We start from the raw sequence: 19004 nt of genomic DNA on the forward strand, positions 1-19004 counted from the left end.
GTTTCTGTCTCTACTTCTTTTACATCTTCTGTCACCTTTGCTGTTTCTTCTTCTTCTTCTTCTGTTTCTTTTTCACTTGCGTCTTCTTTACATCTGTCATCTGGCTCTTCTGCTTCTCCAGCCCGCCCGAATAAAGCTTCTGCCACTGATCCAGCCGCAGGGCCCGTCAACTTGACCCAGGCACCGCTGTCAGCGCCATTGCTGGCGCCCCCCTGTGGCACGTTTCCAACTGATGTTCTGTTGCCCTCTTGCTTTTCGTCTTTCTTCTCAGCTTGCGGCTTCTTGTTAATGTAGAACCCTCCTCTGTTTTCCTTAATGATCTTGTCTACGGTGCTGAGCAGCTCTGCCACCTGGAGCCGGTTGCTCTCGCAGTTGTTGTTATTATCGACAACGTGGCATCGCCCGCTGCACTTCTTCACCAGGTCACTGAGGCATTTACTCTGAGCCACAAAGTCCTCAATTTTCTTCCCCTCTGGGAGCTGGTCACCATGAGTAAAAACAACTGCAGCACATTTCAGAGCTTCCTCTGACAAACACTGGCGTATCTGATCGATGACATCCCGCTGTTGCTCTGGGAATTTCTCCACTTTGAGCACAATGAGAAAAACATGAGGCCCAGGAGCGCACTCTGCGATACACCTCGCTACATCGGAATTCAGCTCCGCTCCAGGTTTATCGGTGTCATAGAAACCCGGTGTGTCGATCACTATTATTCTTCTTCCGTGGACCGATTTGGACTCAGCTTGGCATTCCCTCAATCCGTCATTCTTTGTTTGACTTATCTTGAACACATCCTCTCCTAAGATGGTGTTTCCTAGGCTGCTTTTCCCAACTTTAGTTTCCCCCAGCAGGACAATCCTGTTTGTTTTCAGCACTAGAAGAGAATAAGAACAGAAAATGATCACTGTGCATTTGTGTTCTCTCAGGTAGAGAACGCTTTGCTCTTCTCTCCACTTGCGTTGTTACCTTTGAGGAACTTCCGGGGTCCAATGCTTCCTCCCATGACAATCTTTGTTGGTGGCACTACAAGAGCAAAATGAGTCAAAGTAACAAATAGACATTAGCCTTAGTTTAGTTTTAGTATTTTGACCATTCATATGTCAAAGCAACCACTGCCAGTGCCAACTCAGTAAATCTTCTGCAATGCTTGTCCATGTTTTACCTGTCTCTGGATTGACTATTTCTATGGTTCCTTTTCCAGTCTCTTGCACACATTCTGCATCGCCGCTTCCTCCTGGTAGTGCGTCGCTGCTTGTAATGCACTCTTCCTCTTTCTGAGCACTGTTTGCTGTGTCTTCTGTTCGTGCAGCTACCTCTTCTGTTCCCCAGATTTCCTGAAAAACTTCAACTTTTGGCCCAAAGAAGGCTCCCTGCAGCAAGTCAGCTGCGGGGCCGGATAATTTGATCCAAACATTTGGCGGACTGCTGTAGCAACCATCGTTGTTTTCCGTTAGGAGCATTGTCTACAGTGATGGCTTTGATATTCTGTATAGCACAAAAAGAGAGAAATGACAGTGGGTAATTAATACAAAGCAGAGTTTTGTCACCCTTTTTAACACTACAACAACATTTTCTTTCGTTTTCTGGGAGATTTTGACTCCTTCTCTGACCATCATGAATTTGTTCCACCACTTCGGTCTAAACTGACTTTGTTTTGGTTGGATCACTAGAAAATGTGGCGCACACAGCCATGTTCCCCTCAAGATCTATACTAACATCTTTCACAATCATATGGCTTCTCATCTAGTGCCACCATTAAGTCAAAATTTCAAAACTTTGGTCAAATATAATTTGACATTCAGCTTCTCTTTTCCCTTGTGTTTTGGTCTACGTAGTAAATGTTGCATGCTTCGTTGCTAAATTTAGATGGTGACAGTGTACAAGTAACACACCAGGTCATGTGGCATGGCCAAATGTTCTTAGCTTGGAAGCCAGTCTGAACTTCCCCTGTCCACAAATTTTTTATAATGGAAAGTTGATCTGGAACCACTACACAGGGAACTGATTATGCCCCTGAAAAGATTAAATCTTTTTGCTCTCGGGCAGAAGAACTATTACTAGTACTGTTACTAATAGTATTACTATGTCCATGCAGAGGTTTTTTTTTTTTTTTTTTTTAACTGTGTATCGGTTGAAATATGGCACATAATGACATTGAAATGGCTTGTTCCCAGATTCATACTCTGATTAGAATTGAGTCCAGCTACACCAGGCTAAATTGTTGTAGTTTTATGTAGTTTCATGTTGTGTAATCCCAATGAAGTGCCCTTGAAACTATGGTCAGTTTGCATGAGATATCATGTTGTAAAATGAGGCACAAAAAGCCTCAAACGCATTGCCATGACACACAACATGTGAATGAACTGTTACATGTGTCCAAGATGCCTGATGATATTTGATAAAGATCATGACATAGTCATGCCAGTTTTAGCTTTTAGCTCAAAACACTTGCATGTACAGCCTGAAGGAACTTCTAACAATACTGTAGATGGTATTGAGCCATGATAGTAATGTGAACATGAATTGAATAACTTGTCACTGTAGAATCTGTGAAATTATATATTGGTATAAGCACTGTTGAAACTAAAATTTGATATTCTCCTATGGAGGTCTGGTCATTGACTGCATACTGTGTGTTCTGCTATGTTCCGGTGAAGAAGGTAGGATGTAAAACTGGGGCACCGAAAAGGGGGGGTAAAGGAGACGGATTCTAGGGGCCCATGATTGAGGGGGGCCCAGAGAGGCCCCTAATGATGATGAAATTATAATACAGAAAAAATAATGACACTAAGTTATTAACTAACATATAATCACAAATGTTTTATTTTCAATGTCCTGGTAACAACAACTTTATTTGTTTTGGAAACATCAACGCCTGCAGCCCCCCCCCATTTATGCTATTTTTTCATGGAAGAGTTTATTTCCAATTTAAGAATCAGTGTTGCAGCAAATAAATGAATCAAAATGAATTCCATTGTATTCAGAGTGCTCAGTTCTTCCTCTACTGTACATGTCAACTGTCATGTTTTTCTTCTTTCACAAATATGGTAATGATAGTCAAAAATACCATTAAAATGTATAATTGTATGTAAAATAGCATCAAAAAATTTCGTCGCCGTGTTGGGGGGCCCTGTAAAGATTCTTTTCATGGGGCCCAAAATCCCTAGCGGCGCCCATGATGTAAAAGGCCAAAATCAAACACTGGTCTGTGTGTCCAGCTAGAGACTGTTGAAATGGATTGCAGCATTGGAGATTTGTGAGCTTGTGTGTGTGTCTGATTTAAGTTTCACTTTCTGTCTCTCCTGCCTCCCGCCCTCTTAGGCACCACACTGTGGTTTTCAGTTGAACGTTAACCGGATGTGCTTCACAAATGCTGACATGTTATGTTCAAACTAAAATGTTTACTGTGGGTTTAGTTTTTTACCATCGGAGCGAGGACATTTGTGCATAGTGAGGACATTTTGGCTGTTCCTTCTGTTTGAGGGTTAACACTCAGTTTTAGGCTAAAGGTAACAGTTAGTTGAGATGTTTAGGGTTAGGGTAAGGGACTAGGGAATGCATTATGTCTGTGAATATCCTCACAAAGATAACCATACAAATGTGTGTGTGTGTCTGAAAGTTTCACTTTCTCCCAAGTCACGCTGTCTCACATTGTGCCTGCCTTGGGTGGGCGTTCTTGTGTAATTATACATCTGTGTGTATGTGTGTGAGAGAGAGAGAGGGGGAGGGGGAAACAGAAAGTGAAACCTGTTAGCCTACTCCATATCTTAAAAAATAACATCAAATTAAGATTAAACTCGACAAAACTTTAACAATGAGCTCTCCGCAGGATGCTGCTACTGTTATCCGGCCTGATGCTAGACTCCACTGCTGATGCATCACTTACGCGGTGCTCGTCCTTTCTCACCAAAGGCTGTATGCTTGGCTCTCTCTACATTTACAGGTCCCGATTTGATCACAGTAGTTTCCATAATACTCTAAATGTGATCTTTCTTAGGATAATTCTAGCAAAAACGTGAGCTTAAAGACAGGAAGTCATGTCTGTTGGCTCAAAAACAGGGTAAGCGTGTACTGACTATTAATTAGAACTGAAAAGGTAACTTTATCTTACCACCTGCTGCTAGAGGAGAAGTCAGTGATGGGTGAGAGCTGACGACGGTCCTGCAGGTTGAACGCGTGTCTGTTTGTCTTCTGGTCTAACGGTCTAACGTCCTTTATGCTGATTTTACTTTCACTTACAGTTTCAAGTGTGTGCGCGTGTGTATGTGTGTGTGGGAGAGAGAGAGAGAGAGAGAGAGAGAGAGAGCGAAAGAGGGGGGACAGAATATTCTCTTATCTTATCAAATTGGTCAATACCTGTGCAACATGTATATTCTGTGCATGCTAGTCTTTGTCAGATTAAATACTTTCTAAATGTTTTAGCTGCAGTTTTCATTGTTGTCATCCGTCCATAGACTTTTAGTATGTCTTATTATACAAATGCTGAGAAACTCCATTATTTGTTTCAGTTCATTTATTTAAAAAAAAAAAAAAAAAAATGCACTGATGAGAATTGATACACTGCAAACAATAAACAGTGAGACTTGTAGGGCTATACTATAAATTATAGAAAGTTGTGGTTGGGACCACTAAAAATGTAATCCTTTTATTGTTTTCTGAATAATTAGTGATGCAGTGCTACGCAATGCAAACTATTGACCCTCATAGCAAAGCTATGGGAGTCAATAGTTTGCAGTGCGAAGCACTGCAAACTATTGTTCTTCACTACGTTTTTTCTTCTTATTAAACTTTTTCATCTTCCGCCGATTTTCGAAACTTTTCAACTCAAATACCGTTCGTCGCACACAGACACAAAATACATCAAAACGTGCGTCTCGATCGGACTCGGTGTGTGTCGCGAAAAAAACGCGATAAATTTCCCATTGAAATGAATGGAGAAGCCCGAAAAAAGCGGCAACATTCCAAAATTTACAGCTTGGCTTTGTCGAGTGATTACTCGGCCATGCTTTGTAGTAGAAACTTGCTTGGAAGTTTGTACGAGGCACGGGAAGTGTAGCTTTCTCTTCCTGAAAACGGCGTTTCGATACCTTTTACGGTTTGGTCAGGGTCGCAGTTTACGTTTTGGTGAAATTTGGGGAAAAAAATTAAAAATCAGCGTTTATAATGGGGCTCTATGGGCCCACTCTGACCGACACTCTAACTTCAGAGTTTCGGTGATATTCTGAAAAAAAAAGGTTCAATCTCACGTGGTGGCCACAGATTTTGAGGTACAGAGATAAAAAATACGTAAAAACGTAGGGATTTTTGTTGGCTTTCAGATGGTGTGGGTTTTATTTGTGTGGGACGTACGGTTTGGGCTGCAGGCTCCTCCGAGCGAGGAGTGCGCCGACCAGTTTTCGAATTTTTCCCCATGTGTGTGTATGTGGAAAGCGAGAGCGATTTTTCGACGATTTTTCACGTCGCATACTTTTTTTCTAAAACGACTACGGCCACAATTTTCGCAGTAGGCGCGTGGGAACAACACTAAATTGTAGAAAACCCTCGGCTGACGCTCACGATGTGTTCGTTTTCCCGAAAGGACTTGTAGTTTTTGATTTATGAGCATTTGTTCGGAGGGCAAATCCTAGTTTGCACTTTCCCTCTGACTCAGGCAGAGGTGAGAGAGAGAAGGAGACTTCAGCGTCAGTTGACCCTGGTAGCCATGACAACCAGACCCCAACCAGCTTACACACGCAGCAGAAGGGGACGAGAGGCGGGAAAAGAGCTCTCAGTGGAAAACATGATCTGCCAAAACATTAAAAACCCCCAAACCATCCCTGTCTCCCATGGTGCTTTCACACAGCTGCTGGGCCTCTTAGCTATAGCTCTTCTCATTGACTGAATGACAATTTCTCAGTCATGTTTGACCTTTTCCTTTATTTTAAACACAAATTATATCTGGCTGCTTTGCTGAAACTCCTGACACAACATCCCTGACCCGTTTCCTTCATCTTATTAGGTCAGTGAATAGCTCAACTGGTAACAGACGCTAACGACTAGCCGCCCAGTGATTTAGCCGACGACTAGCCTTCCAGCATAGCGCATGTATGTTAGCAAGCTAGCGGAGCTAACGGAGCTAGCTAGCCGCTACCTTAACGCCGCGGACTCAACCGCGGAGTTAGCCTCGAGCTAACCGCTAGCTAACCGCAAGCTAACCGGGATTTAACCGCGGACCCGCGGGAGTTAAACACGAATTAGCCGCGGCAGTTAGCCGTGAGCTAACGCGGAGGCTAGTGGGGTTAGCCGCCGGCTAATTCGCCGCGTTGCAAGCCGGGGGCTTATCACAGTAATAATGTTGAAGTTTTACAATTTAAAGGGAAGATATTTTTAAATTAAACTGTGTCAAACTGAAAAATATATTATTCCACCACATAAAGTAGGAAACATTTATGGCTTGCAACAACATTAATGACAGTATGTATATAATTGGAGTAATTTAATATAATATGTTTTTAATTAAATAAATAATGAGCTGTTGAACACTCATAAGAGTTATATTAAGTATGTTACATAACATTATTTGACATGTCTATTTGTCTGCCTATAGTTTTCCTCCAGCTGATCCAGACAGACTGCAGTGACGTCCAATATGAGACAAAGAGCTGGACTCGCAGGACAATTTGAAGGTCTTCACTTCATCGCTGATTCCTTGTTACAGCCTGGATGTGTTAAGTTTAATATTATTGTTTATCTAACTGTAAGACTGTGCCGTAAACTGTTAAACTATTGCTCAGGTAGGAGTAATGAGTTTTATTGTTAAAATTATTATGATTAACGATCAATTGTTACGATTTGCTCGTTCTTTGTCTGGGGATCCTAGTGAGATCCCTCCCACTCTCTTCCTTATTTGATGCTGGCTTTCAGGTGGAGCTGGGAGGGCTCTGCTGCCTGTACCTGCCCTTCAGTTTGTAGAAGGCGAAGCATAAAGGACGACCCTTCTCAGTGTCTCTCTCTCTCAGCCAGGCCTACTGCATCCTCCTCATCCTGTTTGGTTTGTTGTACCCTGCATGACATCAAACTCACACCCATCCAGTCAGAAGGAACCAGGCCTTAAATGACTATTTGAGTTGTGCTTTTTGTTATAGCTGCTGCTCATGGTAGTAAAGACATGCTACTTAGTAAAGACATTCGCGACGTAAGTCGCGAATACTTTCATACCTGTCTTGACCTGACCATTACTTTTTGTAGTCAAACATGAAATTATTTGCAACGTAAGTCGCAAATATTTTCACCAGGATTATATTATGACTATATGAACAGGTGATCATTAAAGCATCATAGCATCTTGGTATAATTGCATTGTAGCATCTTAGCATCGTAGCAACATAGTATCTTAGCTTTGTAACATCTTAGTATCGTAGCATCTTAGTATCTTAGCATCATAGCATTGTAGTAGCATCTTGGCATAGTAGCATCATCATAGCATCGTAGCATCGTACTATCACAGCAATACAGCATGGTATCGCAGACTGCTGCGGCCACTGCATCACTCTCGCGATTTCCCGCAGGGGAATTGTCTAGTATTATTTGTGTTACACAGCATGTAACAAGAGTGGAGGTCATCAAGGAGGTATGTGATCGGTTCTTAGCAGTGCCATGGTGATTTTTCTTTTTGCCTAAAAATAAGTCTGACTTCCTGGAATGTTCAAGTATCCCTGGTTGGTGGATGGAGTGAGAGACTGACAGATGGTTTGGTGGCTGCAGTAATTTTCCTGCAGACCCCTACTGTCACTCTGTCTGCTACCCACAATAACACGTTCACATAACTGGTGATATAAAAATGACATCAGTTCCAGTCTGTTACGTACGCATTGCTAATCAGTATGTCAGTATGCCTCACAGGGGCCCTACGAATTGATTTGTTGGTGTCCAGAATACATTAACCATATAATACACATCTTGTATATTACCATCAACTTTTTTTTTATTCAAGACTTAAAAGCATTTCATGACAAAACTGAAGACCTGATTCTACATTCTGGTAAACAATTAGAATTCCCTTTAAAAAGCAAAGCAAAACAATCTTGTTAATTGAGTAGTTTTCTGTTAAAAAAAAAAAAAAAGAACAGACTTTATACTTAGATTGCTGAAAAGGTTAAGAACCCAACCCAAGTCATCCTGTTTATACATGGCTTTACACATGATACAGCTTGAACAAAGATATTACATTTTGTTTCAGGACCTGCTAAAACCTGGTTACAATAACAAGAGGGTTTCATGAGATTCAGATTCAGAAATTATTTGTCCCCGGGGGGCAATTTAAGGTACAAGTGAGTACTGTGGAAGTACAGACATTTTAAGCAGCAAAAAAAAAAAAAAAACAGAAGTAGAACAAGATAAAAAATACAAAGTATATACAAGTTACCATGCCATAAATGTTGTAAGTATCCAAAATGTCCATGGAGAATGTAAACAGACTGTATAAGTAAAGTGTTAAGTAAAGTGAGGGAAGGTGTAGATGAGGAAAATTGACCTGATCTGTCCTTGATCTGTCTTCAAACCAAACTTTGTGCCATTATGTATGTATGCACATCTTGCAGAACAGAGAAAAGATCTAGATACAGACTAACATTAGGTGAAACTCAATATGCCAATGGATAAAGGGGAGTCCACCCCCCCCCCCCAAAAAAAAAAAAAAATCAAATATCCTTTTTATGTTTTTTTTTTTTTTTTTTATTTTGTTTTTCCTGGCCTATATTGGCGTTCATCCATAACATTTTTTTTTTACAAGAATACATACAAAGACTGCCCAACAATTACTTAAATATATTAAATGTAAACAGAATTCCAAATGCTAATGTATGCCTATAATAAAAGCTCAACGGCAGCTTGAGGTGGCCTTTACTTCTTTTTGCTTTTGCCTGTTAAGTAATCTTTTGAATGGTTCTGCAGCTCTCTTGAGGACAGCCTTAGCTGTCATTTTAGCTGCCTCCTTTGCCGAGTCTGCTTCATCAGCCTCTTGGTATCCTACATAACCGCCTACTGCTGCTCCTGCGGCAATGACGACTCCCAAACCCACACCTAACCCAACACCACTAGTTGCAGCAGCTCCTACCACTGAGTCTGCCACAGCTACAGCTGCTGGTGTCATTTCTATCAGTACAGAGCAAAGTAATGCAACCATTACAGGCACACCTAGCAAAGCTCCTAACATAATCCCTGTGGTGATGCCGACTGCCTTCTTAAGAATATTTGCGACATTTTCTTTTGCCAGCTTTCTTATTTCTTCCGGTGACATGTTTTCTGTCGTCTGGCTAATCCTCTCTTCCTCTTTTTGTATTTCTCCCTCCACAGCTTGCAGCATTTCGTTGGTGTAGTAGCCTTCATTGTTATCCCTCACTATCTGCTCTATGCTGCTGAGCAGCTGTGCCACCTGGTACTGGTTGCTTCTGTATTCATCCTGCCGGTTGTTCTTCCAGTATTTATTATCGACAACGTGGCACCGCCCACCGCACTTCTTCAGGAGATCACAAAGGTCCTTGTTTTGATTGGCAAACTCTTCAATCTTCATTTTGTCAGGAAGCTGGTCACCATGGGTGAAGACAAGTACAGCATGTTGGAAAAGCTCCTCAGAAAAGGTATCTCGTATTTTGGAGATAACCTGATTCTCTTGCTCTGTGAATTTCTCCACTTTAAGTAATATGATAAAAGCATGAATCCCCGGAGAGCACTCTGTGATGCACTTTGCTATCTCAGATTTCAGTTCCTCTTCAGGCGTGCGTTGGTCAAACAACCCGGGAGTGTCAATCAACATGACGTCTCTTCCATTAATGTCTCTGGTTGCTGTCGCACATTGACTTGTTCCGGGGTTTGCACTATGATTTATCTCAAATACACATTCTCCAAATATTGTTTCACCCAAGCTGCTTTTCCCAGTTCCAGTTTTACCCAGCACAGCAATCCTTCTGGTAATCCTGCCTGGTACTAGAGAGAATAATGAATAATAATTAATAATTCTGACGGATATCTCCTAATATTTCGTTTCCAAGAATGCTTGCGAAAGGCCCAGCCATGGATCTGAAAGGAATTCAAATCTCTTGTCGTCTGAAATCTGCATCCATAGCCCCCCTAACCCAACCCAAAAGTATTTGTCAGAAGTGGGATTCAAAACCACGTCTTCAGGGGAGACTGAATGCGGCACCTATAACAGGACTGAAACTTACCAGTCTCCTCATCGTCAGGGATCTCCTGGGCTGCTGTTGTCTCACTGATCTGTGTCTCTTTCTCAGCTTGTATGGCTGTAAAAAGAAAAAAAAGAAAAGTAGAAGGCCCCAACCCTAGATCATTATTCATCTCATGTTTATTTACGTGACAACCTACCTGTCGTCTTAGCAGTCAGGGCATTCTCAGCAGGGGGCTGGGTTATTTGCTGCTCAGTAGCTACAAAAGTGTTTAATGAAGATTATTTTTATGCATACATAGGCAAGAGTGTATAAATGCAGACATCTCTGTAACTCTGGAAGTTGATCTTTTTCTTCTGTGAAACAGCTTTTAAAAAATATACGAAGTTCATTCATTATAACTTTATCTGAAAACTCTCTAAAATGCTTTAAAAAATATTTGAAATGACAGCAATTAACTACAAAGTTAAAAAGCACCTGCCCAATAGTGTGTAGGTCCACCTTGTGTCAATCAAATCACATGTCTGTGCATGGACATAGGATAGTGGTTGTTCTGTGGTGTCTGGCTAAGGGTTGCAGGTGGCCATAATGGATCTGGCCACTGGAAAAGAGGTCTCAATGTAGACTTATGTTATCTTTTCTAACATTTAAAAATGTTGTTTGATTTTTCATTTGTTCTTGCTTGAAGCTAGCTAAGTTGAAATAGCAAAGTTGCCTGCAAAGTGTGTAACTATATACTTGTGGTGCACCCTCTTTTATTTGAAATCCATAATCACAACTGGATAATAGTTTAGTTTATTGGTTTTGTTTGACAGGGACCATGCATAGAATAGCTTCTATACCAGGGTTAGCTAAATAGCTAATTTACACCTGTAGTCCCATAATTTATGTTATGTTGAAAACATCAAATAGTAGGGGGTTGGGGTCCTGCTGGTGGAGTGTAAAGCAAAGTTTTTTTACTTGACCTGTCAGATGATTTTTTATTATTTTGTATATACAGAGATACAGATTTGATTATTGATGTGTTGTGTCTTGCTAAAGATCACCAGGCAGCCACAAAGTGCCACACGTCCTGTCTTAACATACCAATTTATCCTGGCATTCATGTTGATGTGTGTGTATGTATGTGTATATATGTATGTATATATGTGTGTATACACACACACACACACACACACACACACATATATCTCACACACACATATATGTATATATATATATGAATTAGGAAGCCTCATTTTGAACAATGTGAACTGACACGTCCACAAAACTGACTATCTCTTGTTTTCTCTGTAAATGAAACTGAACAAGCAGGGCAGAGCATGGAAGTTTTGAGTACAGTGACGAGAGACTGGCAACAGCCCAATGTTTAGACTGTCAAACAAAACAAAACCATTCACAGTGACAAACATATTCCTCTTAAACTGATGTGTCCGTTAAAAGTCAAATGTCCAGACACAGAGTGACTAAAATAATTAAATCTTACTCACCATTCATGATGAAAAGAAAATCAGCGCAGCCGGAAGATTTCTCTGATTGTCTCGTCGCCGGTCTCACACAAAACTTGTTCAACAGACGTTTTGTTTCACTCTTTCGCAAAGGCGAGCAGAACAATCAGAAGCAACTCACAGAACGGGTTTAACAATCATTTTCCCAGAAAGTAAAAAGGTGTCTTAGTGTCGCGTGACAGTTAATAAATCATAGATGAAGTTCAGTGTCCCCTTCAAATGTTGTTTGGCAAACTGTCATTTTCCAAAAATAACACAAAATTACACTAATCCAAAACCTCAGTCAGATAACATAACAACCAGCCGAGACAATATGAGATCTCTATGAAGCAGATTCTGCAATCAAAACCACACATTAAAGAAATCACTATATTATAAACACTATATTAGGTAGAACATGGTCTGGTCGGAGATGAGGTGGGCAGGTGGTACCTAAACAGACAGCTAGCGAGCTGTGAGTGTCCTGCATGTCCTGATATAATTCAAAGTGGTTGTGTATAATGATTCACATTGCGAATGGGGGAATTAGCTGCAGAGACCAAAACTTTTTCTTTTCATCCCAGGCTGTAAACATGTTTATTTCTGCTTTGAAGTTGGACGTTTTAACATGGAGGTCTTTGAGGACTGACTCACGTTTGTAGCCAGCCTCAAGTGGACATTTAAGGAACTGCAGACTGTTAAAGCTTCAATACAACTCTAAAACACTGACTCTGACTGTAGCCACAACCAGAAATGGTCTATAGTACATGACACTGTATCATAATACTGCTCACCTTTGTCATAGGACATTATAAAGGTAATGGAAAGGATCTTTAAAAAATGTACACTTTACACTTCAGTCAGTTATGCCATCAAATGAATGTAATGTGGCAACATGTTGTTTTATTACAGTAAATGTTATGACCTTGTGGATCTCTTTTTGAAAGGTAACAGAAATCTGACATATTCTTGACAGTTTCAGGTATTTGGTATTTGCTGCAGCAGTGTCTAGAAAAAATGATCTGCATACATGCCTAACTGTGCCTGATGTTGCTGTTGGGGTGACTTCAGTTAAATTCAGGAACTAATCAGCATTGTGGGGCAAAGCTTATTGGTTGCTATTTCTGCGCTTGAAGGGGACATCTTCCTGTATGACTTTAGAGATCAAAGATGAGTGCCACGGCTTTACTTTTGCAGAGCACGGCAGTGAAAGATGTCCGTTTCCTGAATCTGCTACACAACCTGACTCAGAGAACGCTTCCTGCCGTGTTCGATGCAACGTCTACTTTTCAACACCGAGCCGATCCCATCACGTGCGCTTCATAGTAAAACCTTTATTTATTAAACTATACAACTAATTCAAATGACATCTGAAATGTTTTCACACTGATATTTTACAACAAAGGTAAAACCTAAATGTGATGAAAAACGACGATGAACCAACTCTTCTGTGCTCCAGTGTGTGGACTATACTTGTGTTGCACACTTGACACAGATCATTTCCGACTACATGTTCAATACTGTACTGCAGACATGTGGTCACATTGATATTTGGGCCTTCTTTGTGAAAACACACACAACACATTTAATACCAGTATTTTACAATTAAAAACAAAAATAAGTAATTGTGTCTCTTTTTTTCTTGTCAGATTCAAAGCCACTCTATCCCCTTTGTTTCTGTTCTTTAGAGCTCAAATGTGTCTCCCTTCTTGGTTCCTTTTCTTCTCAGACGGTGACAAAGACCAATCTGGCTGTGTAGGCGAGGTCAGCGAGGTAAAGCAGGAAGTTGAGGGCAGTGAGCACGGCCGCCGCGATTACTTTTGGAGATTCTTGGCCCCTACCCCGGTACTGCTTGTCAGACTAGTAGTAGTTTATGCATACTTGTTGTGAAGTATTTTAAATGGGTCTATTTATTTATTTAAATACCTTTTCAAAACAGTTGTGACTCATCAGAGAATGGACATGGGCCTTCTGAGGGTGTCCTGTGGTGCCTGGCAACAGAATGTTGTTAGTGGGGGCCTTTGGGTCCTATGGGTTGAGGGGAGGGGCCTCTGTGGATCATCCCACAGATACTTGATCAGTTTGGGATCGAGTGAATGTGGAGGCCAGGTCAACACCTTTTATTCAGTTGTTTCTAAAGCGTTTTTGTGTGTGTGTCTGTGTCAGGCTGCATCCTGATGAAATAGTCTTATCTGTTAAAATGATGTCTGTCTGTACTCTAAAGGAACACATGGGACAAGAACGTGGTCTAAAATGAGAACATTTATTGATCCAAACCACACAGAAAAATAAATGAGAATGAATACAAATAATAAACAATGAAATTAAAGCAAATGATCTCAGTCTATCTCAGGAATGATTTGGTATTTAGAACACACTGTCTGTCACCATTTTACAACAAGAACACAACATGAATTATGTAAATCTGATCATAATCTGGACTATATGTTGATATTAGATGATAGAATGAAAAGAGCACATGACTCAACCCCTCAGTAGAACTCACACGGTTAAGTACTGTTTAGGAAATTAAACAAGGAAACAAAAAAATAATGGTTCCTGGTCTGATACTTTAAGAAGAAGGAAATAAAAGAACATATCAAACATATCACTCAGACATGAATAACTAACTGGTTCACATGGTTTTAAACAGTGTAATAATAATCTTCATAAACACAATAATAAAAGTCTTGACATGAAATCATTGAAACAAGTATTTAGGACATATTCTGTAATTATGCAAAGCTGTTATCTTGTATGTTTGGGACCACTAATCAATTTCACAATGTGTTTTCAAAAGAAAGATTCAGTAGATTCTATTTCCAAGGAATGCTGCTACATATTGATATTTACAGAGAGCTCATTGTAGGTTTTTACCTCATTTAAAGTGTAGCTTTACCATGCTGTTAACCATTTCTTCTCGTTTAACTCCGATAGATTTGGCATCATTTTTGACAGCCTCTGTTGCCATCTTTGCTGCTTTCCCTAATATTTCTGCTCCTTCAACTGCATTATATCCTGTAAAACCACCTTTCACTGCTCCTGCTGCAACACATGCCCCTCTTACTGTACGCATTGCTGTTCGTGTTGCTCCATCTCCTGCTGATTTACGTGCCATGGACTGTCGACTTTGCATAGTTTTTATTTCATGCATTATCAAACCAAGTAAAGCTTTAAACAACGCACCTACTCCATAGGATACCAGTATGATTAATAGTCTCTCAAATACTCTGTCTTTAGCCAGCTGTCTGATCTCCTCCTCTGGCTTGTCTGGTGATAACTGTCTAATTGACTCGCTCTCTTGTTGTATTTCTTCCTCCACTGTTTGCAGCATCTCATTGGTGTAGTACATCCCTCTGTTTGCCTGCACTGTCTTGTCTATTGTGTTGAGTAGCTCCTCCACCTGGAACTTGTTGCTCCTGTATTCACTCTCTCGTCTTCCATTCCAGTATTTATTATCCAGAACGTGGCACCGGTCGTCACACTTTTTCACCAGATTCCTCACAAACTCATTCTGGTGGACATAGTCCCCAATGGTCTGTCCTTCTGGAAGCTGGTCACCGTGAGTAAAGACTACTGTTACATATTTCAACACTTCCTCAGGGAAATATTCTTGTATTTTCTTTATAACATCTTTCTCGTGCTCTGTTATTTTCTCCACTTTAAGTACAATGAGAAAAGCATGAGGCCCCGGAGCGCACTCTGTGATACACCTCACTATCTCAGGCTTAAGCTTCTCCTCAGGCACGTCTGTATCAAAGAAACCAGGAGTGTCAATCAAAGTGATGTTTCTTCCGTTGACAGATTTGGTTTCAGCTTTACATTCTTTTGTTCCTGAGCTGAAAGTGTGGTTGACTGGGAACTTTTCCTCATCAAATATGGTGTTGCCCAGCTTGCTTTTACCAGCTCCAGTTTTTCCAAGCAGAACAATCCTCCATGTATCAGACTCTAGAAGAGAATAATGTATCAGAGTCACTAAAATACATTGTGTTTTGTTTGTTTTCTCATAGAACAAAATCTGTTTCAGTGGTTCAGGGTGAAATGTTAAAATGTCCAATGTACCACAGTTACAGGAGCACATTCATTTTTTCCACGTTTCCAAACTCCAGAGAGTGATTCCTTTACAATATGATAAAATATGATATAAAATATGATTATTGGAAAAACTAACTTGCCTTGAATATGTTGCCAAGATGTTAACTTGTGTATGAACGTATTTTGATGCATCTTTGTTTTTTCTACAGTGGCAGACTAAAGTTAATCTTAGCCTACACTGATATATGATGATTTTCACTAAGTCTTCTCCTACTACAAGTAAGTAAGTCTATTCCCCCGTGATTTATAACAATGTTGTGTTCTAAAAATGAATTAAAAATACAAGATCAGTTTGAACCAGAAAAACATTTATTTTAGAAAGATGAACACTGGAAAGAAACATGGAACATTTGGGGGATGGGGAGAGGGCAAAAGAGAGAGAGGGCGCGAATGAGAGAGAGAGACAGAGAATGTGTCTGGGTGTGAGAGTCCAGCTCAAGTGGAGAAAAGGCTGCAGATGGACAGACTGTGGTTCTTGGATGTGAAATTTCCACATTTGCAACAGGCACTGCCAAGTCGTTCCCTTTCGTCCGTGCAAAAGGCCTCCTGGCCTTACTTTTACCGATGAGAGAGACGTCTGCAGTAACTCCCTGCAGATTTTCCACTATCCCTGCAGCGGCTGATGAGCAGGGACAGCGCTCTCTCTTCTAGATGTGTGGGGTCACCAGCATCTCTCCCACCTCTTCAGTGTTGAGCTTCATCCAGTCTGGTTTCTGCTGCTGCTAGGATGGCTTGATTGATGTCTACACAATGAAAGTATTGTAAAGTGAAATTTCAACCAAGCTGTGGAAGAGGGCCAGTAGGCAAATGAGAGTGAAGGTCAGGCTTGTTTGCGCAAACTGTGCCAACCAGCTGCCTCTGAATGGGACACACTGGTCATCCACCTAGATGTCGCCATCTGGGCTTAACGGCATCATCAGGTTGTGCATCCACATATCTCAGACTTTGCAGCAGACAGCCAGCTTGTCATTACAGTGTCAGTGTCAGGACAGCTTGTCACTGAACCACAGTGTCCGGCAGACTTTTTGACCTGTAAACACCCAAAAGCAGCCCCATGCAAGCCTGCACTTCCTTCCGTGCAAAGCTGGATGTCTGGTCAATGATTCGGGCGGCGGCATATTGTGTAGGTCAGGGGGTCAAACCTCTGGCTGCTGGAACCTAGTGGAGCATAGCAGTGTTTGTGGGAGACCAGAATATTTTTCCCATTTTTTAAGTCCATCCCGTCCCTGCTTTATCCATCTCCCCTCCACTCTCATCTTCAGATGAGTCAGAGTCGGACTCTGTTTCTACGTCTGAGGCCTGTCCATGTCAGGCTCAGAGTCCTTGGCGGAGGATGAGGAAGCAAATAGACAACCTGATTTTGTTTTGGTTCTTGCTCCGCCTCATTGTTATTATTGAATTAGTCTAAGATAAAAGACTTTCAACACACACACACACACACACAAATGCACATCACCCCCAACACACACACACACCATTATCCAACATCAACAGCGGCACACACTCATGATTTCAGTAACAAGGCACCCTTGTAGAAAATTGTAAAAAGTGTGAAATTCTGCTGTATAGTAGCACAATCTGGTAGACAACTATAAAAATGTTTAACTGAAGGCTAGTAGTCCACAAGGAAATGTTAACCTAAAGAAATACATTTGTTTATGTTAAGATGAATGTGGGATCAAAAAGTACATGTTCAGTGGTTTTCAATGGGACAGTTTTTGTCCTTAGGAACAAAGGTGTCAGTTTTTGCGTAGCTTAGCCATTTTAGGCTAATTTAAGAAACTGACACAACAATTCTAAAAAATGTTTAACAAGAATACCCTCTGGCAGATTTCAGCTACATTCGTTCAACACAGCCAAAATGGCTTGAAAATATAAAAAACGGAAAGGCACAAAATGTCCCCAGGATCTCTTAAGGGTTAATGGTAACAACATAACAATTTTAATCCAATCAGCCAGAACATTATCACTGCTGAAAGTTGAAGTATATATCTTGTCAGTGAGATATGTTCAGCAGTCTGTGGACATTTTGTCCTCAGTGGAGAAGAGGAAGTGAAATGCAGTGCAATTTTTAAAATGGATTCCCTATGTTTTGCGTATAGTGAGGAGAGAGAGGCAACAGGTTGATATTTAGACTGTCAAATGAAACAAAATGATTCCCAGTATCAAACATTTTCCTCTTCTCAAACACAGAGTAAAAGTCATGACAATTCATTCACATCCAGGGAAAGTATAAACTGCTGTGTACATCAAAAGTGAAATGTCCAGACACAGAATGACTAAAAGGATTAAATCTTACTCACCATCCATGATGAGAAGAAAATCAGCACAGCCAGGAGATTCTTCTGATTGTCTCGTCACCTGTCTCACACAACGCTGGTTTAACAGAGCTTTTGTTTTACTTTTGATTTGACTGCACTAACAGCATTATATACAGTCACAAGCTTCTCACATGATGTGTTTAATAATCACGTGTTCTGGTTTGTGTGTGTTGTATGGGAAAAGGAAGGAAATGAGAGTGTTAGTGGGACGTGACAAGTCACAGCTGTTCAATGTTCCTTTAAAATGTTGTTTGGCAAACTGTCAGTGATGGTGTTTTACAGGAACGTTAATTTATGTACACTCAGAATAGACTCCCTGCACATTTTTCAAAAAATAAATTACTCTAATCCAAAACCTCAGGTTTGATTTCGCAACAACCAGCCAAGAGAATATGAGATCTCTAGAAAGCAGAGATCGTCTCGACACCGTCTTTTCTTCTCTGACGGTGGCAAAGACCAATCTGGCTGTGTAGGCGAGGTCAGTGAGGTAAAGCAGGAAGTTGAGGCCAGTGAGCACAGCCGCCGGGATTACTTTTGAGATTCTTGGTTCCTATCCCGGTACTGCTCGTCAAACTAGTAGTAGTTTATGCATACACTGTAAATTGTAATAAGTTGACTTTACTTAAAAAAAGTCAGGAAACCGATTGCCTCAAAATCTCCAAGTAAAGTAGCTTATTAATTTTAAGGTGTTATAGCTGAAAATAACTGTGTTTGGACAACTCAGATGTCAGTAAACTTGAGTATAGCTAACTCAAAATCATTAGTTAGGTTGACTATAGAATGTCAATTTTGACTACTTAAACTTGTGAGTTATGTTAATTAAGCAATACTCATAAAAATAAGTTATCCTTACAAGTTTAAGCGTTCACATTACTAGCAAAATATCAGGAAACCGATTGCCTTGATATGATCAAGTAAGCTGAACCAAAAGTGATAAGTTA

General features: G+C 40.6%; 2 protein-coding genes across 2 annotated transcripts in view; both read right to left on the reverse strand.

Moving 5' to 3' along the window:
* LOC311486485 (GTPase IMAP family member 8-like) overlaps positions 1-10424 on the reverse strand; it is a gene marked incomplete at its 3' end in the record, with an annotated part of 11251 nt that extends 827 nt beyond the window's left edge. The window contains exons 1-5 of the mRNA XM_084542353.1: positions 10203-10424; positions 8861-9963; positions 1163-1463; positions 967-1023; positions 24-874 (exon numbers count right to left, since the gene is read on the reverse strand). Coding sequence (XP_084398479.1) covers positions 24-874; positions 967-1023; positions 1163-1463; positions 8861-9963; positions 10203-10332 — 2442 coding nt within the window. The 5' untranslated portion in view covers positions 10333-10424. The remainder of the gene's footprint in view (positions 1-23; positions 875-966; positions 1024-1162; positions 1464-8860; positions 9964-10202) is intronic.
* A 3467-nt stretch (positions 10425-13891) lies between these two features.
* LOC311488985 (GTPase IMAP family member 7-like) lies at positions 13892-18379 on the reverse strand. The gene is made up of 2 exons (XM_084545868.1): positions 18046-18379; positions 13892-15595 (listed from the first exon to the last, which is right to left on the reverse strand). Exons 1-2 carry the CDS (start codon positions 18050-18052, stop codon positions 14526-14528), a joined length of 1077 nt encoding a protein of 358 aa, XP_084401994.1. The 5' UTR covers positions 18053-18379; the 3' UTR covers positions 13892-14525.
* Between the last annotated feature and the right edge of the window lie 625 nt (positions 18380-19004).

This window comes from Chelon labrosus (genome assembly GCF_963514085.1).
Source record: "Chelon labrosus genome assembly, chromosome: 1".
Classification (NCBI taxonomy): Eukaryota; Metazoa; Chordata; class Actinopteri; order Mugiliformes; family Mugilidae; genus Chelon; species Chelon labrosus.